Here is a 25,728-nt window from a genome sequence, read left to right on the forward strand (position 1 = left end):
GTATATAGTAAACCATGAGGCCTCCTGTTGTTCAGTCCTGCAGCTTCCTGCCAAGCTAATTAGCAGACGGTAATGAGAAAATGAACTCAGTACAGAAATATGTCAGTGAAATCTCAACATCTTTACTCAGTCTCGTTTTTGTGCACCTCAGGAAGTCAACACTGTCATTGTCGCAATAACTAGTTCTCAGAACTCTAGTCATTATTTCATCCAGTGACATAGCATTATTGTCCGGGACAAGAATGCTATGTTCCAAATCAAGTCCCGCCACATGTTTCTACTCAATCAAGTATTCATGAGTGTTTGGAATGATGAATTAATAAAGACGGTGTCACAGTGCTGCAGCACATTTCTGCAGCATTTGAATGTTTAATTACATGTTTTTTTACTCTGCTATTGCAGTAAGTACTGACCGTTTAACTTCCTTTTAACATTAAGGAAGGCTGTTGCACAACAGATCAAAAGATCGTGTTGAACCTGTTTGCGAGAGCACACCTTTCGTATATAGCTTTTAAAAAAGACATGGGGAGGGGGCCGAGAGGAATAAACAAAGCTCCAGTTGTAAGATTAGAGCTGAACTCCAGTGCACCAAATGCTGTCAAGTGCAGTGAGGAATGCACTGATGTAGCGTACACTGCATATCGGGGAAAGCAAGCGACCACTGAGCAGGCACATGTACAATCACAGACGGGCTAACTCTTCAGGTGAAGAAGCAGCTCTCTACATGCACCACAAAGACAAACAGCATTCATTTGAGGACATAAATGTACATATTGTGGACAGAAAATACATTGTTACAAAGAGGCGTGAAAGATGACATCTACATTAAGGTTGTGAAATTATCTCTGAACAGGGGAAGGTTGCAATGCAACACAAGCCCTTTTGCAGCACATACTTGATTGATGCATCAAGTTGTTGAGGCGGTGGCTGTGGGGTTGTTTGTGTTTGGCTATGCGTCCACAAGCACTACATACACAGACTACCTGTAAGTGATTGAAGTGTTGTTTATGAAGTGCTCCCTCCTCGAGTAAAAATACTTTTTGTGCCTGTATGGACACTCACTTTTGTCCACATTCTGGGCTCCGCTTCCACAAGTAGAAGCTGCTCACTTAGTCCCTACGCCGTAGCTCCGTCCCTGGTCTTCATGGTAACAAACGTCAGGCTTGCCATTGTCCCAGCAGTAATTCAGTCATACAGTCAGTCACTTGCATGAGACAGGGCTGCCCCTCAAAACAGCCTAACTTCAGAGAGACAAAAAAGTGTGCGTAAAGTGGGTATTTTGACAAAAGCAAGTCAAAGACATTTTTAAGACCCAGGAATCGTTTTAAATTGGCGACAAATGAAAAATAATTAGCATGAGTTAGTTCAAGATGGTGTAGTGGTACATTCGCCTGACTTCGGTGCGGGCAGCGTGGGTTCAGTTCAAATGGTTGTCCGCGTCTATCAAAGGTGGGTAGTAACGCGTTACATTTACTCCGTTACATTTACTCAAGTAACATTTTCCATAAACTGTACTTGTCAGAGTACTTTAAATGCACCGTACTTTTTACCTTTACTTGAGTATTTATGTGAAGAAGGATCAATACTTTTACTCCGTTACAATGATCTACATCTTCGCTACTTTTATTCATCCATTCTTGCGTGTGCGCGTCTATTTTTAGACTCCATCTTCGACTTCCGCATAGGGTGCCCGTTGCGCCATTCTGACGACACAAGGCGGTCACATGACCACGTACGTTGCCTTCGTGAGCCAATCAAAATGACTCATTTTGGGGAAAAAAACTAAAACAAAAAAGCCTTGCGAGTGTCTTTACAGACTCCCAAAAACAACAGCTTGGTCATGCAGCTCTTCAATTGTGACTGCCCAACTTGAATATTTCAGCCCCCTTATAACTTGAGAAAACACCATGCGGTAAGTTGCAGATGTTTCTATTGTTGTTTTGGCAGTGATATGGCAAAATTAGCCCTATCATATGGTGTTTGTTGCACACCTCAGTCTGTTTAGCAAACAGCTTCTTCATCAAGTCATTTAAGTGAATAAGCAAATAATGTTTCTATAGGGCCCAATGTATGTGTTGTTGGTTTAAAATTGAAACGGAGGCAGGTGTGTGTCGACTCCCATATATTATTATTATTTATTTTATTTATTTTGTTGATGTTCATGCTCTGATTTAAAAAAAAAAAAAAAAATAATAATAATAATCTGAAGTTACTCACAAGTTACTCTTTACTTGAGTAGTTTATTTCATTGAGTACTTTCTTACTCAAGTACATTTTTGGATGACTACTTTTTACTTTTATTTGAGTCATATTATTCTAAAGTAACGATACTCTTACTTGAAAAAAACCCCAAAACTTTTTTTGTGAGCGTTATCAATGTGTAGGATTATTAGGGACAAATGGAAAATAATAAATAAATATAAACAGGAAAACCTCACATAATTGCAAGGCAAAACGTTGAGTAGTATTATGAGTACAATCTATTAGGAGAAAGATGTTGTGATATTAGGAGTAGTCATTAGCACATCAAGACGTACATATTATGAAGGAAAAAAATCATATCATGAAAGGTCACAATTTTATGAGAAATCAAATCAGACTATAATGAAAGCAAAGTGGTTATTTTCAAAATAGCCAAAACCAAAATATTATGAAAATAAATCATAATGCTATGTAATTACTCCTTTATATACCATAACTTTACATTTAAAATAACGTAAATGTCAAACAGGAAACAAGGAAAATACAAAGAAGTACACATATTTGCTGTTCACTCATTAACCATATTAAGCCATAAAGGTTGAGACAAGGTGTCGAAACAGGATCCTATAGCACATTACGTGCTAATTAGAAAGCCTAATTAATGGTGTAATGTTCTAAGAACAACCTTAATGATGACCTAACCAAGAATGTCATGCGTGATGTCATTACACAGTGTGCAGGTTTGTTTTGGCACGAACAGCGACCTCTAAAGGTACGTCAAGAAAGTACTTTTCGCCTGAAATCAACAAACGCCAGTGCATACATTGCGGACTTTACGCATGCATCATTAAAGGTGGAGGAGTGAGGGAGCACATACACATATTTTGTCATTTAAATAATTCACACTCGATGCAGATGTTAAAGACTAAAGACTTTAATACTGAATTTAAATGAAATTTTTAATTCAATGTCATTTTATTTTCATCTAAAAAACAAAACAATGTTACAAACTAACACCGGAGCCACATTTGAAGCAGTGTTGTAATCAAATGTGATTTAATATTTTATTATTTGGGCATTTATTTTTTATTTTATATTATTTACATTTTGAAAATATTTTTTACAAAATGTAAAAACTTTTTTTTTTAAATAACACTGGATAAGTGTTAGAAGTACTGTTTTATTATAATATATTACTTAATCCAAGCCAGTGCAACTGTACAAATTGATGATTGACAGCAATGACTCTGAATTTGAAAGTGGCACGTGTTAGACAAAACAACAAACATGTAAGTTTACACAAGGAGTTTTGCAAGTGACATTAATCATAAAAGAAAATCCTCTTGAATATTCATTGTATATGTATACATCAATAGTGTGTTTATCCATAAAACCCATGAAAAAAGACGGCTATGCAGAGGAGGAGGATAGCGTTGGCATTGACGACGTTCCTCCATAGCGGCACTTCGGACGTGTCCGTGAGCTTCTTCTGCAGCTCGGCCTGCTCCTCTTCACTCAGCTTTGGAGCTTTATTTTGCTCCAGGCCGCAGAAACATGCCAGCGCCTTCTTGCACAAGCCTGGTTCCTCATCTGGTTCTAAACAGAAAAGAACAAAGGTAGATGAGTTGATGGGTTTGCAAGCTTGGATGTGTGTGGGGTTATTGAATCAGTAAATCAGGACAATAGTGTGTGTGTGTGTGTGTGTGTGTATATATATATATATATATATATATATATTTAGGGTTGAATGGACAGCCCCAGCAACTCAACAAAAGGTTCCTGAAAAATGAGATGGTTCAGGACTGATGTTTGTTTTTTTGTTTTGTTTGTTTTTTTACCCTAAATATAAATAAATATTATTTTAATAAATATTATGATTAATCCTGTGACAATTACCCTCGATTTCCATACTGTTGACATTTTCCACCCAGTCGTCTTGTTCCAGGTCGACTCTCTCTTCAGTACTGTTCCTCAGGCTCCAACACAGTCGATACAACTGCATACCAGACAAGGTGTATAGAGTGACATTCCCATTTTCCCCATTCAATCAGACACTACGTACGTTTTTGTCAGCGATGGGTTTGGTCACGAGGGAGATGCCGACGATGATGATGCAGGAGATCACAAAGAGGATGATGGCGAAGTACAGGTAGTGAACACCACATATGATGGTGGGACAGTTACTGGGCTCCACACAGCTGCCTGTGCCATAAACAAACTCTGCTATCATCCTGAAAAGGCCGATTAGGAGGCCGATGGCGAGGCCGTAAAAGGCACCCTGTGGAACAAAATAAGTTCTTTAAGCGTCCATTCATCAATTTTCGATTGTGCTTGCCCTCATTCGGGTCGAGCCTATCCCAGCTGACTTTTGGGCGAGTAGAGTTACACCATGTACTAGTCCCCAGTTAATCGCAGGGCATATATAGACAAACAAGCATTCACACTTACATTCACACCTTGAAAAATATTTGTCTTCAATTAACCTACCATGCATGTTTTTCGAATATGCGAGGAAGCTTAAACCAACACAGCAATAACAACAACAATAATCTGAATTTATTTGGTTTCTATGTAGTTTTTGCATTGTGCACCCAACAAACTGCAATCAAAACAATCCAGCTTTTATCTTTTGTGCTCGATGAAAGCTAATGATTGATACTGAAACTGGTGAGGTTATCATGGTGCTAAGCATGTCATTGTTTGAAGTCAAAGAGGTTTGCTCCTAGTTTTCATTCCAGCTGAGTGAGTCTTAAGCTGTGGTACTCATACAGTAGTAGTCCATGACCTACCTGTAGTGGTATGCAAAAGAATCACTAAATTATTATTACTATTATTACTCTGTAGTGGCTTAAACTGTTTTTTTTCTTTGTTTATTGAACACACACACACATATCTCCGGCCTCACCTGTGTGGAGTTTGTGTGTTTTCCCCGTGCCTGCGTGGGTTTTCTAAACGAGATCCCTGTATACATAATATCAATAACCATAACTAACGGGTCCATCCAAGTGTAAGAGATATTTTACAGTTGAAATACACACATTTCAATATATTCAAGCTAGCATTGCTAACTTCTTCATCATCCTCAATCAATATTCGTGTTTATCTCTGATATATACATATACACATACAATTTTTTTATCATTTTAATTGTATGTATTTATTCCATTGTACTTGATTTGTATATTTCTTATTTTCTTTAATTAATGTATTTTTCTATTCCAGTGCAGTGCATTTGTGAAGTACAGTTACGTTGTATTTAACGTTTAAGTACAATACAGTTGTATATAATCTGTTTATTTCTTAAACATATATTAGATACAATTAACTTTTATGTGTAATACGTTTTAATTGAACCATCATTTAAGCGCAGTGTTAATGTTCAAACTGCATGTTAAAGTGGCTGACAATAATATTTAGTAAATAAAACCTCTCCCTCTTCTACGCTACTGTATTTTTAATGGTGGTCATTATGTCGGCTTGGGGAGCTAAATATTTTTAGTGATTTCTGTTCCTTCTGTTCTGTTTTAAAACCCATTCTAGATCATTACAACACCAACATGTTCAACGTCACCGCATTACAAAACATTGAACGGGAAGCTTTGACAAAAGCAAGGACCTTTGCACAGTCAATCTTTAACATGATAAACAGAGCAGAGTTCACCTCGCTGTTTTACCAAGCCACTGGTAAAAGATAGTAACTAACAACTGCACAGTAGGAACTCACAGACTCGTTGACTCGCTTGCAGAAGATGGCCAATACGAAAACGGCAGCGACGGGCGGCGTGAGGTAGCTGGTGATGGACTGGATGTAATCAAAGAGCTGACCACTCTGAGCCGACTGCACCACCGGGATCCATGCGATGCTCACGCCAATCAGTATCAAAATAAAGACCCTGCAATAAATACGAGCACAGTGGCAGTCAGCCGCATATGAAGCTGAACCATAAGAACAGGTTCACGTCCAGCATTTGTTTAACCTGCCAGCGATCATGAGCTCCTTTTCAGTGGCAGAGCGACGAATCTTGGTGTAGATGTCCATGGTGAAGAGAGTGCTGGCGCTGTTGAAGATGGAGGTCAGGGAGCTCATGAGAGAGGCCAGCATGACCGACAGCATGAGACCACGCAAACCTGAGAATGCATGGGTTGAATTAAAAGAGAGAGGATGAGGAGGAGGCGAGGTCCTCCGCTACCCACCGTCGGGCATCAGATCCACCACCAGTTTGGGATAAGCGATGTTGGTGCAGCCCACCCTGGCCTTACAGTATTTTTCACATTCAGCCGGGTCCACGCAGGCCACCTCTTCTGCAAAAACAGCACTGTTCAGCTGCTTTGGCCAAAGTCGCCTAGAATCATGAGCATTACTCACTAGGGTAGAGGATCCTGCTGATCATTCCAGGGAAAACCATAAGGAACATGGGCATCAGCTTCAAGTAGCCACATAAGATGCAACCACCTTTAACGTGTGATAAACTCTTGGCTGACAGGCAACGCTGCACTATCACCTACACACATTGTTGGGAGGGTGGAGACAGACAAGTCGATATAATAATACAGCTGTTGTTAAAAAAGTGAGCACAGCTCAATCCTTATAATAGCTCCAAAGGCTTCGTGCACTAAACACTGACAAAATACAAAATATTATTTAATTTTGTTAACAGGTTAACACATTCACTGCCATTGACGGCTTTAAGTCAAATATCCATGTTAACTGGGAAGGCTGGCAGTGAATGAGTTAACAACATTGGTGGCCCACATCAGTGGACAGTGACGAACTGTAGTGGAACATCTTTCTGTGAGGTTCAATGATGTGTTTAATAGTTTAAGTCAACGACGACATGGCAGTACAAGCATATTAGTCGTTTGTTACACAAGAAACCGTAGATAAAAGTAATAAAAGACATCTAATGTTATCTGCATGAGTCAAAGTACATGAAAGCACATTATATCCAACCACACTGACCAGTAAAGTGACCTCTTTAGTGTTGCTTGGCCAAAACGATTACCGGTAAGATAAAGCTGCATATTTATTTGAACAACTGTGATGGGATCTATCAAGACTTTTTTTTTTCATGACCACCGCTGTGTCGCAAGTGACGCCGTGTACATATGACTGACCTGATCAGTGCACCAGTACCACGTGGCTTGAATAGTGAGTCCAAACACCAGTCCGGGCCACGGCAGGTCTCCTGTGATGGGGTCCCTAAAAATGTGGAAGGAGTCCTTCCGAGGCTTGAAGCATCTCTCACTGATGTTCCCCGTGATGGAGGGAATGGCCTCCATGTAGCGTCGCTGGAAGCTATCATAGCCACCCACTTTATCGAAGGCTGCAAAACAGATCTTTCTTTATTACTCATTTCAAGGAGGATTCGATACAGCATTAAAATGGTTAAATAAGAAGAACATATTACCAAAGCCCATGAGAATGAATGATCCAACAAGCATGATGATGGTCTGTAAGGTGTCTGTGTAGATCACTGCAGCCAAGCCACCTGAAGGATATAACACAACAGCTTTATACTGCATAACACATTTCCACTGTATTTTATCACCGCTGCATCACGTCATCAATCTGATTGGCCACATTTTTGGGGCAATGCCGTGGCATTGGTTTTCTCTCCATTATTGTTTTATCGTCCTAATGGGAAAACTGTTGGAATGGAGTAAATGCAACAGTCCTGAAGGGGCCTGACATACAAGTCCGGGATGAGTTTTAAATGCTCTTTGCTTGTTCGTTCATCCGTTCAATTGTTTGTTTTTAGCAGGATCATGCTTGAAGCTTCCTGCTGTCCACCGCGGACTAAACGGGATGGTTGTGAGGAAAGGCGCGACGACGAGAAGCGTAAACGCGATTGCCGTGGATGCCCGGCGAGATGTTTAATTGTCAAAACATTTCCTACGGCAACCATGGTGCGGTCGTAGTAAAACGGGAGACACGCTATTAAACTTGACAATACTTAACAGGGTGCATCAAAACTTGGTCGTGGTCTGTAATGGGACGGGAAGCATATGTATTTATGAGAGAGAGAGAGAGAGAGAGAGAGAGAGAGCACTGTGCAGTGTGTATGTGAATAACAGGCTCTTTTGCATGTTTCGGTACAAGATATGGATTGGTGAATTAGATGTTGACAGATGAAGATGAAGCTGCACCTTCTGCCTTGGTGCAGGTCTGTGAGTGCAATTCTAGTTCTCTTTGATTTTTTTTTTCTTCTGTGGAAAAACTTGACATTTAAGTAGCCTGATATGAATTTTGGACCGTAGCACAGATGGTAAACTTCCCAAAGCCATGAAAATATGGTTGTTAAATATATTAAGCTGCGATTGACTGGCAACCAGTTCAGGGTGTACCCCGCCTCCTGCCCGGTGATAGCTGGGATAGGCTCCAGCACGCCCGCGACCCTTGTGAGGATAAGCGGCTCAGAAAATGGATGGATGGATGAATGGAATGTAAAGCATTAAACCGTTTGTGACTCACGATCTAATGTTTCATCCATCAATGTGCTGCACCTTCTGGTGTGCCCGCTTTGGCCACCAGGAGGCACTACTGTATAATACAGTCACGCTGATAAACAAAGAAGAATAGACTTCTTCTTCGGCTGTTCTACCACTCGGTAAGTTGCCGTAATATTATAATTTTTTTGTAGCGGATGAAAAATATATGCCTGTGAGTGATGTTATATTAGCTGTCTGTATTGTTCCACCATATGCATTTAAATATCGGTCTCTTAAAAAGGTTCTAAAACTGCGACTGTTGATCCTAACCGTTAGCATGTCAATGACGTTTCCCATTCATTTGGTCGTTGTTTGTTAGCATTAAGCTCGCGGATTTACCTAAAGAAAAGCTGCGTTTGTTTTCACAAACACAATTCTCTTTATTTTATTCTTAGTTTGACTGTAAACTTCAACTGGGAGTGGCATTAACCAGCTTGAAAACTCTTTTTGATGAAATGTGCACCATTTGTTAAAGTGCTGCTTATTGTTAAGTGAGTTGAACTGAGTTTACTGTCACCATTAAAGTGCTCGTGTCTCTCTCTTTTTTTTTTTTTTTTTTTTTTTTATTATTATTATTTTTTTGTCCGTACTGTTCAGCTGTTAGGTCAAGCAGAAAGGAGGATATGCATCCCTTTTTTACTGTGTCACAGTGGACTTTTTAAGCAAGAACAACAAGGTTGCTAGAGGGGAGTGAGGAAAGAAGAAAACAAAATACAAAGCACTAACTGTAAACAAGATGAGGAAAGTAAATCATTATATTCCTAGAACAATGACACATTACATATGAGTGTTGTATGGAAAGCGCTCGTATCTCAAGTTTGCCCTCGCAAGTGAAAGCAAAAATTCAGCCAAATGAAGGCTCGTATCTTGCGAAACTCTTAAGTCGAGTCACTCATATCTCAAGGTATCATTGTATTCACATTACAGTCACACCTGTGGATTTAGTCTTTAGTGAACTTAACTTTCATGTTTTTGGAATGTTGGAGGAAGCCAGAGTGTCCCTGGAGAAAAACTACACAAGCACAGGGCGAACATGCAGGAAGGAAGGTTGGAGCCAAGATTCGAACCCAGGACCTTTGGACTGTGAGACAAATGTGCTAACCACTATATAACCATGATGCCTTTTCCAACATCGTTTATTATGGATTTTATTTTTATCTCTTGTAAATTGTTAATAAGCATTGCAAACAATCCACAAATGACAAAGACAAATCCAAAGGCACTCCAGAATTAACCCCCTTGAGGCTGAAAACAACCGTCACACTTGCATTCACAGACTTTTCCAATGTGGAGTGTATTTAATGTGTATTAATATTTATTGTTATTGTATTCTTAAGCTCTTCCACTCTTCAATTAGCAACGACACTACAGAAGCCTAGCTTGTAATTATCACAGTTTATGAATCATGAGCACCAATAACCACCAAATATGCCACCGACAAATTAGTTGAGTCTCAATTCTGTGGGAAGACTTAAGCCCCAGGAGACGGCCATTTATGTATTTATTTTATTATGTGTGGCCTGAGACGGAAATGAATACATTCCGGGAGGACAGACCTGTGACGGTGTACAACGCCGTAATCAGAAGCAATGCAACGACGGCCAGGTAGATGTTCAGACCCAAGGCCTGGTTGATGAAAATGGCGCCAGAGAACATGTCTGCCTGAGTGGACAGGAGATTATATGTCACAGCAATTGATAACTTTCAAAGTTAAGACAGTTATATTGTTTTGACTGGTTTTCTTTGGCCTGTAGTTGATTAACCAATAATTCGGCTTAGCATCAGGCGGCCCTGCAAATTTATGTCCAGGAAAAAAAAAATCTGAGCATTTGTAGTTCAACTTGTTTTTTTTTTTTGCTTCAATTATTGTGATTATTTACTGTATAACTAATTGTGTATGTTTTATAACATTGCTGTTGCAAGAAAAGGCCACTGCTTTCAGACACAGCCACAGAGGTTTATTTGCCACATTGAAGTGCTTTACATTGTACAAATGTACCTAATAAAGTGGCAAAGAAAAAAGCCGTTTTTGCATACTTACTGAGATCTTGGTGAAAATGTACAGAAAGAGGGAGAGCACGGAGAGGTAGATGCGAATGCGCTGACCCCCAAACCTCTTCTTCAGGTACTCGGGCATGGTGACTACCTAAATACACCAAAATGCTGTTTTATTTGATATGCCATACTTTCCACAGATCTTGTTTAAATTTGCTAAAGAGTGAGTTGGCCTGTTTACCCCAGCTTTAATGTAGATCGGCACAAAGAGCCAACCCAGGATGACCACCACAATGAGAGCCTAAAGTTAAAACAATCAGTTTATTTTGGAAACTTATAATGAATGAAATACAGTGAAAGAGAAATGTGTGTGTGTGTGTATATATATATATATATATATATTATATATATATATAATATATATAAATATATATATTATATATATTTATATATATTATATATATAATATATATATATATATATATAAATATATATATTATATATATATATAATATATATAAATATATATATTATATATATTTATATATATTATATATAAATATATATAATATATATATTTATATATATTATATATAAATATATATAATATATATATTTATATATATTATATATATATATAATATATATATATATATATATATATAAATATATATATTATATATATATATATAATATATATAAATATATATATTATATATATTTATATATATTATATATAAATATATATAATATATATATTTATATATATTATATATATATATAATATATATATTTATATATATATATATTATATATAAATATATATAATATATATATTTATATATATTATATATATATATAATATATATATTTATATATATATATATATATATATATATTATAATGTTTAAAATCATAATTTACTCACATTCCATTCAAATCCACCAATGGCTATTCCCGAGGCTGCACCGGTCCCAGCAATTCCCACAAAGTGCCCACTTCCAATGTTACTGGCAAAAAGAGATGCGCCAATCTTTGGAAGGTAGAGTTATTATTATTATTATTTTAGAAAGCATTCCACATTCAAGAGACGTGAAAACAAGGGTCTCACCGGCCACCAAACCATACTTCTGCCTGCCAGGAAGAAGCCACCTACAGTGGCGCGGTTGGTGCGAACCATAGCCTGCAAACAGAAGGATTTGAACATGCTGTTTATTTCCTACAGTTATGGTGTTTTAAAAGATGTGGTCACTCATTGTAAAGATCCCCCAAACAGAATTACACTGTAGTAAGAGGTTGCATTTAGGGTTGTGGGGGGGGGAATCAACTCAGTCAACCACGAAAATTGATCGACACAAAAATTTCTCCCTCTAGGCAATAAAAAAATATGAATAAGGACCATTTCAGGGTGTACCCCGCCTCTCGACCGAAGATAGCTTGGATAGGCTCCAGCATGCCCGCGACCCTAGTGAGTATAAGCGGGACAGAAAATGGATGGATGGATGTTTGCGTACCCCAGAAACAATTTGCGTTGTCCGGACCCATTTGGCCACTGTCCATGTTTACCGCACTGACTTTTGTTGCAGAATCACACACTGTTGGACAAGTGAAAACATTGCTAAAAACGACAGAGGAGCATCTGTAAGGGATTTTTGAGACACTATTAGATGTGTAATATACATATAACATGATGTATGAGTGAGCTGAATGGTAGTTAGTGTTTTTTTTAAATGTAGTTTTACCTAAAATGGCAATAGCTAACGCGCTAATACTAATCATTAATGCTAACCTTTTAGCAAAGGCTATTTTTGTTGTCAAATTCTGTACAGTATTTATACCATACACTTAGTACCAACATATGCTGTTTAAGGATAGAAGTCGCGCCCTCATAAATGTGACTAAAATGTTATTAGTAAAAGAAAAAGGGGGCGGGGCAAGGCAGCGATTACTCGAATACGCCACGAAATATCTATCGGTTAACATATTCTAAAAAGATTCGATAGTGACAGTGATAGTGTATTTTTTATTAACTCATTTAGCTACATGAGTCAAAATATTAGATGTCAATATTAGTGCTGTGACGTTTACAGCACTGAAAACTGTAACGCCAATATTCAATATTTCTATATGAATACAATACTTTCAAGATTCAGCATTATCTTTGCAACGAAATGTTTTCCTCTTACTCGATACCAATGGTGTGGCTGGAGGTGTATGCATATGTTGGTGTCTTTTACATCTTAGGGTTCTATTTTCGTAGATGGACGCAAAAATGTATGTATCCTTATTTTCGTGCAAGCGCAACACTTGTTGTGTGTGTTTTCCAATTTGGCAGACTGGTCTGCCAAGCTGGGCGTTTCGGCCCAGCGAGGTTGTGCCCTTGGAGATGCGTCCGGTAGCGTGATAATTTGGGGGCAGAAAGTTGGTCTCAACGTGTGACTCCTGAGATCACGTCTAACTTTTGGCACAGCTGTTCCATCATGAATTTGTTCAGAGCACAGGCAGACAGATTCTGAGGACTTGTATGGTGGATGTCAGACAGATTCCATTCATAAATATTTGAAGAGCGGGAATCAAACCATATGAATCATTTGAATTATCAATTCATGGAACACATTATTATGATGATTATTATTAACATCATTTTTATATTTTGTGGTCATCCCACTAGAATTTGCCTCACCATCCAAGAGCAGCGACAATGCATGTATCTGGAACCAATATTTAGTTCATTTATGCTTAGTTTTCATGGTGTTAAATGACTTCACACGTCTGATGATACCAATCTGCAAATTAAGTGAAGAACCAGTCTGGAAATGTTTGTCCTGATTGAGCAGAGGGACAGCTACAACGTTTTTTTTTTTAAGCTACTCACCACCTTCTACATCCTGCTAGAATTTGCGCACCCCCTCTTCTCTGCACACACACTCCAAAAAAATCAAACAAAGCCTGCTCATAAAGGCATATGGAGAAAAAGCCAAGTCTCGCGTACCACCGAGTGTGTTTTAGTAGTGGAACAATCTTGCTGTAACTTTTTAAGCCATGCAGCACCTTTTTTGCACCATCTCTCCCCTGCACAAAACCTTTAAACAAGTAAACAAAATAAAAATAAACCTGCTTATAGCCAATAAAGTCCCTCTGGGAAAACAACAAAGTAAATGTGTAATCTTAATTTTTAATGTCACTCTCTGAAAGGCACTTGTGCCCCCCAGGTGTAAGTGCACCACAGTTTGGGAATCTCATTGCTTTTTTACTATTATTTCTGGGTCTAGGTTTCAGCTCAAACTAAAAGAAAACAGAATTGACCTTGACAACAGATGACTACTTTCATACCCAAGAAAGAGGTACCCTAAAGGTTGAACTCACCCATACTCCAACAGCCAAGACCACCAAAAAATAAATCACAATGACAGATATATCAGCAGCATTGTTGAGGGCCACCCCAGTCGTGTTGTTTCTGGCATCACTCTTCACCAAGGTGAAGCCAAAGGAGTTACGAGACATCGTTGAAGGTGTCCACCACTCGCACAAGTCTGGATGACTGAAACACCTTTATCCATTCAGGGGACAGCATCAGGCGTGGGAACGTTTGGATGGGCTAGTGGTGGGAGTGGGGGAGCTGGGGGCGATAATGGAGCAAAAATCCAAAGTGTCAACTAAACCAGTAAGAACCTTGTGTTCAGTTATCCAGTTGTTATTCATTATGTGTAATTGTGTTCACTGAAAGCAAATATGTTGTTAATCATCAACACACAAGGAAATACATGCTGAGAGTTCCTGGAAGACAATGCACCTAAAGATAAATCCTAGCGGCCAGTATCTTTTCACCTTAGGACACATAACGAAGACTCATCCGGCGGCACGGTGGTCGACTGGTTAGAGCGTCAGCCTCACAGTTCTGAGGACCCGGGTTCAATCCCCGGCCCCGCCTGTGTGGAGTTTGCATGTTCTCGCCGTGCCTGCGTGGGTTTTCTCCGGGTACTCCGGTTTCCTCCCACATCCCAAAAACATGCATTAATTGGAGACTCTAAATTGCCCGTAGGCATGACTGTGAGTGCGAATGGTTGTTTGTTTGTATGTGCCCTGCGATTGGTTGGCAACCAGTTGAGGGTGTACCCCGCCTCCTGCCCGATGATAGCTGGGATAGGCTCCAGCACGCCCGCGACCCTAGTGAGGAGAAGCGGCTCAGAAAATGGATGGATGGATATCAAACATCCACTTGGCTACTGTGTGTCAAACAATGAAAGGTGAATCCGTCAATCAGTAAAAAGAGATTAAAGAGAGCAAAATTCACATTACTGTACAGTAAAACCATGGCTCATATTGATTATGTAGATCTTATATTATTGTGTGAATGATTAGTTTTCTCATACAGATGTGTCGGTTAAAAAAAAAGAAAAAAAAAAGCCTCAACCATTAAATGTGCGACTGTGGCCAACATATAATAGGTCATCACCAACATCCATCCATCCATTTTCTGTACCGCTTTTCCTCAAGAAAAAAAAAATTATGAACTCACTCATTTTTGGACCAGTGAACTCAACTAGTTCATATTTGGAATGATGAACTGAACTTTGAACTAGTTCGTGTAGAAAAACAACTTTCCCATCACTGATCCTGTGTTATTTCACATTGGAATATATATTGCTGTTTTAAAAACAATTGCAATGTCAATTTTTTTCCAATTTGCGCCCTAGCGATTACTGATGATGATAAAACAATCCTAATAAAGTTTGAGAAAGACATTGTGGTATAATTTAATTTCAGTGGACAAAATACTGCACTTCACTTTGCAAAGAAAAAACAGAATCATCTTTATTAATCAGGTATGTTAAAACACACACGGAATTTGTCACCATTAGTTAGTTGGTGTCACTGTAATATTTCAGCAAAAAAGGAACTATAAAAAATTTACATTTAGGATGTAGAAAATGTACAAAGTGCAGAGTCATTAAACAATGTAAGATGTGCAATACTGATCAACAACAGAACTATGCGTGCAAATGACGCAAAATGACAGTCTGACAGACCTACAGTGATGAATAGAGTAATAATGGCACTACATGCTCCAATGGTAAATGTGCAAAAAAAAAAAAAAAGGCTCCCAAAGGACACAAGTCAACTGTTTATGGCATAGGGGAAAGAAGCTGTTGGAGTGTGGTCGATAGCGCCCTCCACAGGAAAGGAGTTGGAAAAGGTGGTGTCCAGATTGGGGTGAGTCAGAAATGATTTTGCCTGCCCTTAGTTCTTGCAGCGTGCAACGCCTCAAGAGTGGCTAGGGGGTTACTGATGATGTTATCATGTTGATCTCTTGTCTCGTATTAATCTTTTGATGTCAAACCCACATATTTTCTGGCCACCCGTCCAATCCATTTTTTGACAAATGTTTTAGTCCAATGGCAAAAGTGAGGGAACAACATAACATCTTAATTAAACTCTGATGATAAATATTTTTAAATATGAAACGTAGGTGGTTAATTCATTAAGAATGGTGGCTGCTAGTTCAGCAGGGTACAGGCGAGCTTGAGCAAAGCCTGTAACGCTATTAGAAAGCTTACAAATAATACGCCATTGTATTCACCATTTTAATGTGTGCATCGTGTTCACTCCTATATGAGGGCGCATACAAGCACCTAACGGGCACAACGTATTATCCGCGTGGTGAATTTAAAACAACTTAATTCATATGTAGATAATAAAGTGTAACCACACATTAAAGGAGAACATCACTTATTTTAATAAAATACATTCATATATGGGTATCCACCCAGTTAGGGCCACATCATGAGTCGCCGGTCAATCCTTTTGTTTTTAACACTTTTAAGAGTGCCAAGTAGATGGCAGCAGACACTGATGAGAATCACCACCACACATTGTGGCGGAAGGCAATATATTGTGCAGGTATGTTAAGGCAGCCTTTCCCACGGAGTAAGAATTGTCAGCATTAAGGCAGCGTATCATTTAACGTTTGACATGAAATTATTAGTATTAAACAAATTTTAAAAAACTAAATAAATCTTACAGCAGCCATTAAACAGTTGAAGGTCAATTTAAATTGTCATTCCAATTAATCTGACCGCATAGGTCAATGCTGTCAACATGCTAGCCACAGTTACGTTAGCTGTATTTTCGGGCAAAAAGCTAATGTTAGCGTGTTCGTCATAGCAAGGTTAGCAGTAGGTTTTTGACTGCAATTAAGTGTACTAAATGATGATATAAACAACCTTGCGGATGCTATTTAGTAAAGAGAACAAGATGAGAGAACAGAAAAGGACAGGACAGGATGTGGGAAATGAGCGAGGCAGTGCTACTGATGAGTGGTGCGGCGGGATTCCTTTTTAGTGTCTAAACACCTGTAAGAACCTGTGAGTTTATATGTTAGTTTAACCTATGTTGTTATTAGTGGTCCCAGCACAAGCAATTAAATCCTATAGCATGTCTATCGAACTTATGAGTGAATGAACACCCTATCACATGCATGTTAGTCAATTGGTGTACGGAGTTGCTGGCACATTGAGCAAGGGTGGCCCAAAGGGGGCCAAGCCAGCGAGCCAGTCCAGCAGGGGACCCATCCAGAGGGCCACCACCGACCCCCCAGGACCCAGGCAGGTCCCCAGCACTACCGAAACGCCTCAACCAGTCCAAAAGGGAGGGGCACAGTCACCGGACCACCGTGCCCCACGCCCAATCACCCCCCACCCAGCGCGCCCTACCACTGCCACCTCCCCCACCACCTCCGGAGAGCACGGGGGCCCCAGCCACCAACAGGGAACAACGCAGGAGGCAGCCACCACCCAAAAACAGTCATAGCCCGCCAAAAGCGAGCCCATCTTAAGCGCCCGTCGTGAGCAAGTACAGGCAAGGGTGTCAAGAGAGGGGGGAGGAAGGCGGTGCCCAAAGGGGGGCAGACCCCCAGGAGCCAAGTCAAGAGGAATGTGAAAACCCACCCTAATACTATGGTTACCAGGTCACCAGCTGGCAACCATTATCCCGATACCGTGATCGTGTGTGGCGGGCCAGAGAGCAGGCCGGAGTACCGGGACACCTGGCTTATTTTTTTGACAACTCAATGATGGGAAGAAATTGAGCTCAACATGTATGCAACCTAGTGGCACGGTGGATGACTGGTTAGCACATCTGTCTCACTGTTCTGAGGAGCTGGGTTCAAATCCAGCCTCGCCTGTGTGGAGTTTGCATGTCCTCCTCTTGCCTGCGTGGATTTTCTCATCGTGCTTTGGTTTCCTCCCAAATCCCAAAAACATGCATGGTAGGTTAATTGAGCACTCTAAATTGTCCGTAGGTGTGAATGTGAGTGTGAATGGTTGTTTGTTTATATGTGCCCCGTGATTGTCTGGTGACCAGTTCAGGGTGTACCCTGTCTCTCGCCCGCAACCGTAGTGAGGATAAGCGGTTCGGAAAAAGAATGAATGAATGAATGTATGCAACCTTTGACAGTGCGGAGTGGGGCAATAATTGCTCAAATGTTACATGATATTGCTCAAGCGCTGTTTAAAGCAATGACAAACGTATTATTTAACAATAGCTCTAGCCTAGCTATTTGTTAGCAGTAGTTTGTGGCGGTGGTTGTAAATGAGAGGCACGAACAGGGCAAAAAGCTGATCGTGTATGTAAGTTGTAGCCAGGTAAAGTGTACTTTTTTAAAAACATTTTTATGGCTACTAAATGATATACACATTCTAGTGATAGTGACTATGGAGGACTAAGAGTGACAAATAAATAAATAAGTGTGTTACGTTAATTAAATTATTTCAACATTTATTTAATGAACTCTATGCATGCGCCACTTCCACGTTTGACTGAAGTGGTGAATAGTGTCCATTATCCATCCATCCATTTTCTGTAACGCTTAACGTTAGTGTCCATTATTTCTCATTTAATTGTTGCACTTTTTTCCCCACTTTCAGTATTTAATTTTGTAGCTCCTGTACCACTTTTATTTTGACGGCTAGTGATAGGAAGAAATTTTTTTTAACTGCCGACATTAGCATGCTAGGCATAGCTATATGTTAGTTTACTATTGTTTTTCTAAATGAGGTACATAAGCCATGCAAAGTTTTGATGTTAGTGTGATAGTACATCTTTAAAATTATATAACTGGCAAACCGTAGCTCACTAGTTACTCACAATCTGTTTTCGAAGGCTTAACAATGGTAAGAAAATTGGCTCAACCAGAGAAGTTAGCATGCTTTGTGGTGGTTCTGCTAAAAGCTAATATTAGCACGCGAGCTGTAGCTAGGTTAGCTCTATTTTATTTATTTATTTATTTTATTATTATTATTATTATTATTATTATTTTTTTTTTTTTGCTGCTACCAAATGATATGAACAAACTGGTAAAACGTTGCCCTCTGCACAATGGTCATTGTATCAGACTATTGCGAGATTAGTAATTCGGACTGCTCTAACTGCTAGAGGACTCTGCATCTTTTTGCACAGTTGTCAAAAAAAAAATTGTACCGGCATTACCAGATAACTAGCAACCCTTTATTGCTCAGTTACTGTTTTTCTCAATGTCTTTATGTCTCAAAAGTGTTCTCTGTCAATTGACTGTCTGTTGTCGTAATAGAGTGACTCCAACTACCGGAGACAAATTCCTTGTGTGTTTTTTGGACATACTTGGCAAATAAAGATGATTCTGATAAGGTACTCACTGTCTGGGGTCTATGTTAGCAGAAAAAAACCCAAAAACATTGTATTCTTAGGCATTTGCTTATTTATCGCAAGTCATATCATCATTGGAATTTTCAACAACGTTATCGCATTTTGCAGATTTTCCCAATTTTGTGCAGCCTTAGTCTTAATACTACTAAACGAGTTGGTGGAAACGAACTGGTTACCGCCAAAGGAACATTAGTTACGGTTTATTTTTTGACTGTGAGTCCACTGAATGACAGGAACGAACTGAAATGACCTTTTGAGCTATTTTTTGTCTAAAAAATCAACTGGCCTTAAGCAAGCCGGAAGCTAATACTGTGCAGCATCTTGTTTGTTCTGTTTAGTATTGGTACTACGACTATGAATTGGAACACTAACTTTTTCCATCATGATATCAATATTCCATTTATATACCACTGAAGTATTGAAGAAATACTGCAAATGAAAAAATACAAATGAAATGACTGTTTTCAGTTACTTTTTTCTAAGAAATGGGGATATTAAAATAAGGCTAAAATCTTTCAGAAAGAACGTGCTAAATCATGTTAGTGATGACATACCGTACTGGCGACAATAAATTGCGGGAGATTATTATGGGCAAAATGCCCCAACTTTTAAAGCTGCTAGTATGAGGTTGGATTGCTCTGTTAAAGTGGTGTGTTTTGAGGGAGGGGGTACCAGGGATAAATGAATCATACCAAGCAAGGGTTATCGTGACGATAAATAGTAAACATATTAGGAAATGTTTGCAGCTGTGTTCTTTATGCAGATGAAACAGGATTTAATTTGGAATTTTATTTCCAACAGAGAGATTGAATAGTGAATGGCAACCGACTCAAAATTCAGTTTTCATATCTGGACAATGGATTGTTATTCTGGGCACTCAGTTCTAAGAAAGCATGATTGTAGAATTCTGATTGCTTCTCCGAGATAATTATGGTATACGACCAAGGGATTTTGAAAGCTGCAGTTCAAACTACATTGATCCTTCAGTCAAAGACTTTGCGTAGTGGAATAAGTACATTCATTGGTAAACTCAGAACATTACAAGTAAATTCAAGTGACAGAATTTTGATTTCTTTGCTTCCTTGTGGCCCAATTTGGATATTTCTCACAAAATCGGATATCCTCAGATCAGAATCAGGATATTCAAAATATGGATTGGCAGCGATTGGACCACTGGATTGTTACTCTTAATCATATTTCCAACAAAATACATAAAGCAAGAACTGCTCGACAAGGTTATTGATTTTCTATGGATCAGGAAGCTGTTTTTCAATGAGACAACGGTAGCTCTAACAGATGGTTCATGGACAGATGTCACGTTAGTTGATTATTTCTGTCTACAGGAAGAGCAGAGCAACACTCACGGTCTGGGAGACAGAGGGTGTGAAAGGGCAGAAGTTATGGCTGCTTCATTTAGGATGGGTCGCTGTGGACATTTGGCTCATGGCAGACGGGTCAGAGGATGAGGTAGTAACAAGAGGGAGCCCAGAGGATCAGCTCAATGCTGTCGTAGCTCTTTTTGTCAGCACACTGAGGCAGAGACTTATTTCTTTTTTTACTCACCAGGCAGTCTCTACCCAAGGAGGAGAGAGGTGGAGATATGGAAGCTACTGAGGGGGCACAGAGGCCAAACTGGGAACGTGTCAGCTGGATGAGGATGGGAGGTAAGATGAGGACACGACCAAAATCACAAGACACTTGAGCCCTGGGTTTGCAAGGCCTGTTTTGGAAGAAGGTACAAATACTATTACACGGAGCAACGTCATTAAAAAAAAAAAGTCAGGAGGGCTTGCTGGCATCAATACATATTTTAACTTTTTGAAACCCAAACATTTCAGGAATGTTGGAAATGTTGGCTGCGTTTTTTGCAGTGAATAGATGTTAATTGTTTGTTGAATCCATTTGACTGCCAAGAATTTCAGTAGTCGCCTACGGTTATTGGTGAAGTTGTTGCATGATTACAAATACCTTCATTCCCTTTTCATATTTAATTGTCTCTATAGTCGAGTGAAATTTGAGGCACGTCTGGTTTATCTGGGTCTGTGTCACGTTAGCCGCTATTTTAGCGGGGCAGTCCAAAATTCTCCATCCTTGACTGCTTCCTCTCGGTCCACCAGCTGGACACAGCTATAAGAAATCATCCCTCTTGCATGTCCTATGTCTGCCCTGAGACATTAACCCAGTTGGTCTGGCCTGTAACTCCTCAAGAGGTACCAGGCATATGTAATATGTTCTACAGGTGGAAATTGCAGCGTAGCTCCCTGATTTTGCACCATCAGCCGATCATGTTAACTGTACATGGACAATGATATCAACATTTCTTGACAGTGTCCAACAGAACACAGTATGAGCCTAGGACGTAGGACAGAGACAATTTCTATCCAGTGTATAAATACAGTACACTAGCCGATTTGTCCTACCATACACTAACATTTTCCTGAGATACCTCTACTGAGATTTGCTGCCGGGGAGGAATATTTGTTCTACTCTGGCCTCCCTTGAGCTCCTCTCCAATGCAGGGGCAAACCTGGCCACCGCGTGGAAGAAACGTGTCCTTGTTGGCACTTCCCTGAGCTTGTGACAGGTGAGAGTCAAAGCTAAGATCAGCGCTGGAAAAGCAGAACCATTTAGCTGCACAGACCAATAATGTGACTGGAACACTGATGGAGTCCTACAGGCACTTGTTTGATCCTTCCCTCACTTAAGAACCCCAAGATTTCTTTATCTGAGGTAAAACTTCACTCCTAAACTGTAAGACACCCTTTTCGGATTGGGCCTCAGATTTGGAGGTGTGGATTCTCATAGCCTGATAATGTCCATGTCACAAAGCACATCTGGATTAGTCAGGCAAACCCCCTGTGCATTTTTTATTTATTTATTTATTTTTTAGTCTTAAAGTCTTAAACTCAGACTTTTTGAAAGTCACAGTCATGTTTCCTCCATCTGTAATTACTTATTACTTTTACTTTTTACTTTACTAATTACTGGCGGTATTGGCCTTACATCTTCTGTCTTCATCCACAGAAAAGGGACTCCACGTACAGAGTGTCATTATTTGACCAGTGGAATTTCCCTCCGGTCATGCATCAGCACCACCTTATGACCAAAACTATCTGGGAAATGAACTTTGTCCTGACGGTCGTTGTTGTTCCTGGTTCATTTACAGTAACGTCATTGGATTTTGTTTTGCAGTTGGGTTGGGTTCTGTAGCTTTAAACCTTTTTTTAATGTTTGACACTGACGCTCTCCACATGACATTCACGAGGCTTGCTGAACGGAACTATCCAATCTTCAGTGGATTTTATTTCTCACACACATTATTTCCAGGCATTGCTCAAATCAGTCCATAAAATAATAAACCACAGGCCTAATTCCCTTTGTGGAACATTCAGTGGACTAATTAACACAAAATGAGCAGTGAATTTATTTGAAGACATCTGGTGTGTGATGTTATTTGTAATATTCGATCTACCCTGTTGATGAATTATGCCACAACTTTGTCAAAGCTTCAGTGCGTAAGCATAGACCTGCATGTTACTTATGTTGTCACCCAGTCACAAAGAGGCCACGTTTATTCAGGAGTAATTTAATTATGTTCTTGATGTAGCAATTAGTTGTGCCCCAGCAGCATCATTGTTCACTGGAGTCAAACTACCCATTCCATAATTTTAGACAGCCTGTTCCCAGTTGCCATTCAATTGATGTTGCATAGTTAGACAAACAGTTTTTGACAAAGTCACTGTCAAGAAACACATTTACAACACCATGAAAATTTGCATAAGTTGTTTTATTCATTGTTGTCCTTTTTCATTTAGTTTTGTATTTTTTGTACTTGAAGTGGACATCTTGTAAAGTCAAGCGTGAAGCCCTTAGCTGAGTTGTTTGTACATCGTACGTGGAAAGAGGGTAAGAGGAGGAGCGGAATGGAATAGCCCCTTCTCCTTCTCTTTCTCTCGCTTTCTCTCTGTCTCCTTTGCTGTCTCCCAACTCAACCACTATTATTATTTGTTTTGACAAAGTGTACCGTACAGTATATATACACATACCAACTGTTCGACAAGTTCCACATAGAGAATGCAAGGAAGATTGAACATTGCGTGTCTTTTTCACATTTTTCATCTCTCATTTTCACTAATGAGACTTATCATTATCATTTTTTTTAACCATCATAAAGTCCTCATCACTTTAATTATATTGATAGAACTCTTCAATAGATTCCTCTCTTGACAACTGTACAATCTTACACAGTGTTTGACTTCAATATATAGTTTTGGGAATATATTATTCGAACCTAAGAAAACATAAACAAAATTCCAAGGAAAATAGAGTAGTATCCCGAAGTAACAAAATCATGCATGTTTTTAAGAGAGTTTTTTTCCCCCATAAAACCAAAGAAAAATAATCATCAATGTTGTTTGTTTTATTTACAAACTGATCTTGGCACTGTTTATGTCATCTTTGCTGTAAAGTAGAATTATCATCGAGAACACTTTTGATGCTATCGAGCATAACACTCCTGGTATTAGAAGTCAGCGGCCTGCTTTAAAGGGCAGGTTTGCCACACATATTCTTTTTTTAATGCACAAAAAGCAAAAGAACAGAGGAACAGAACAGCCTTTATAGAGTTAGGTGGAGAAGAACAGAAATAGTGCGTAGAAAATATTTTTCAGTTTAACTTTAAACTGTGGCAGCTTCCTCTTTTAGGCAAAAAACCTTTGACATCATACCTGCCCACATTAAATTTCTGCCCAAGAAACACAGGCTCCTCCTACAACCCCTTCGTGACTCTTAATGTTTACCGTTGTTAGAGGGAAAAAATTCTTCAGAGAGAACATTGATCCCCCCCTCCCTCCCCACATTTCTTGTAAAGCAGCATTAAATGTCCTCAGGCAAACAAAATAAAAGACAAAATTAACGAAAAGCCACCCGGCAAGTACGTTGTCTTTTGTTTGGCAGGCTGGTGGGGAAACTGTCTCACATGTCCAGTGTTGTCACGTCAAGTGCTTGACTCTCAATGTTGTGTGAGCAAACATAAAGGTGTGTGTGAGTGTACGTGTGTCCACGTGTGTGCGCGTGTGTTTAAGTGTCTCTGCATACTCATTTTCAGTGCAAACACATTGGGTATAAATTTCTATCTTCGATTAACTAAAGTATTTGAATCCTCACCCTCCTTCCCTACCTCATTTCATTTGCATGTTTTTTTTTTTTTTTTGGTCATTGATGCCCCACATCAATTAGATTCATCATCAGACAAACAGATACATCCCCTGTTCAACCACCCACCCACCAACCAAACGTCTTGTCCTAGCACAACCCAATATACTTGAGATTGTTCTGGATGATCACGTCCGTGACGGCGTCGAACACAAACTGGATGTTGCTGGTGTCGGTAGCACAGGTGAAGTGTGAGTAAATCTCCTTGGTTTCCTTGTTACGGTTGAGGTCCTCGAACTGTCGCTGCACATAGACGGCCGCTTCCTCATAGGTGTTCTGGCCCTTGTAGTCAGGGAAGCACACTGTCAGAGGAATGCGTTTGATCTTCTCAGCCAAAAGGTCCTTCTTGTTAAGGAAGAGGATGAGTGAAGTGTTGGTGAACCAGTTGTTGTTGCAGATCGAGTCAAAGAGGCGCAAGCTCTCAGCCATTCGACTCTGTGCAGAGGGAAGGGCAATGAAAGAGAATCAGACAGTAAGACATTGCACTTCCAGCACGCACATTAATCCAACGTAATGCATCATCACACTTGATTCAGAGAACAGAAGTCGGACAACAAGACCATGTATAAAGGTCACAGTCGTAGAAATCAACTTGAGTTGTCATGGTGTTGTCAACCAAAACCCAAGACTAAATTGCTTGGGTGCCATACTAGATACTTTAACGGAATCATTTATGTGTAAATGCTGTGAAAAACAACACACCCTAAAACCAAGACAGAAAATGGAAACTAATGTCTGGCAATGTGTTTGAGCAGTGCTAACTCCACCAACACGCCAGTTCTTTCTTTGTAATTTGACCCCCAAAAAATGGTTAGTCAAGGAAGCATTTTGAACTGGTTTTTCCACACAAGATCCAAAGAAATAGTGGTAGTACGTAGTAATTAAGTAGTAAGGTCCCTTGCACCATTACTCCTCCTGCAGTCATGAAATGTAATTCATTCAAGCTATACAGAAGAAGAAAAGCGAAATAGCAGAGAACTAACTAAAAGAAAGATACAGTAGCAGCTTGTCCCAAATTGTTGTTATCGTTTGGATGTTTCATTTGAAGACTGATGACATCATAAACGCAGTGCAAAAGGTATCCCTTCTTCCTGTTAGTTTAAGGATACATTAAGGATACATCTATCTGAGACTATTTGCTGCTCA

General features: G+C 39.5%; 2 protein-coding genes across 4 annotated transcripts in view; both read right to left on the bottom strand.

The window, feature by feature from the left end:
• Nucleotides 1–3,120: 3,120 nt before the first annotated feature.
• slc5a1 (solute carrier family 5 member 1) lies at nucleotides 3,121–14,377 on the bottom strand. The gene is made up of 15 exons (XM_061799332.1): nucleotides 14,053–14,377; nucleotides 11,798–11,869; nucleotides 11,615–11,719; nucleotides 10,928–10,987; nucleotides 10,733–10,837; nucleotides 10,248–10,353; nucleotides 7,611–7,691; nucleotides 7,318–7,526; nucleotides 6,569–6,704; nucleotides 6,397–6,504; nucleotides 6,180–6,330; nucleotides 5,927–6,095; nucleotides 4,265–4,480; nucleotides 4,099–4,198; nucleotides 3,121–3,798 (listed from the first exon to the last, which is right to left on the bottom strand). The coding sequence occupies exons 1-15, from the start codon at nucleotides 14,188–14,190 to the stop codon at nucleotides 3,584–3,586; spliced, it is 1,971 nt and encodes a 656-aa protein (XP_061655316.1). The 5' UTR covers nucleotides 14,191–14,377; the 3' UTR covers nucleotides 3,121–3,583.
• Nucleotides 14,378–23,136: 8,759 nt separating this feature from the next.
• The window catches only part of gnaz (guanine nucleotide binding protein (G protein), alpha z polypeptide), a 34,918-nt gene continuing 32,326 nt past the window's right edge, over nucleotides 23,137–25,728 (bottom strand). For all 3 annotated transcript variants that reach the window (XM_061799335.1, XM_061799334.1, XM_061799336.1), the window contains one exon: nucleotides 23,137–25,017. In XM_061799335.1, the coding sequence (XP_061655319.1) occupies nucleotides 24,673–25,017 (345 nt within the window). In that variant the 3' untranslated portion in view covers nucleotides 23,137–24,672. The remainder of the gene's footprint in view (nucleotides 25,018–25,728) is intronic.

This window comes from Phyllopteryx taeniolatus, chromosome 15 (assembly GCF_024500385.1).
Source record: "Phyllopteryx taeniolatus isolate TA_2022b chromosome 15, UOR_Ptae_1.2, whole genome shotgun sequence".
NCBI lineage: Eukaryota > Metazoa > Chordata > Actinopteri > Syngnathiformes > Syngnathidae > Phyllopteryx > Phyllopteryx taeniolatus.

Coding starts and splice junctions, on each gene's coding strand:
- slc5a1 (XM_061799332.1), bottom strand. CDS start 14,190: ATGTCTCGTAACTCCTTTGGCTTCACCTTGGTGAAGAGTGATGCCAGA. Junction 7,527..7,610: donor ATTCATTCTCATGGGCTTTG/GTAATATGTTCT, acceptor TCTGTTTTGCAG/CCTTCGATAAAGTGGGTGGC. Junction 4,199..4,264: donor AACCCATCGCTGACAAAAAC/GTACGTAGTGTC, acceptor TCTGGTATGCAG/TTGTATCGACTGTGTTGGAG.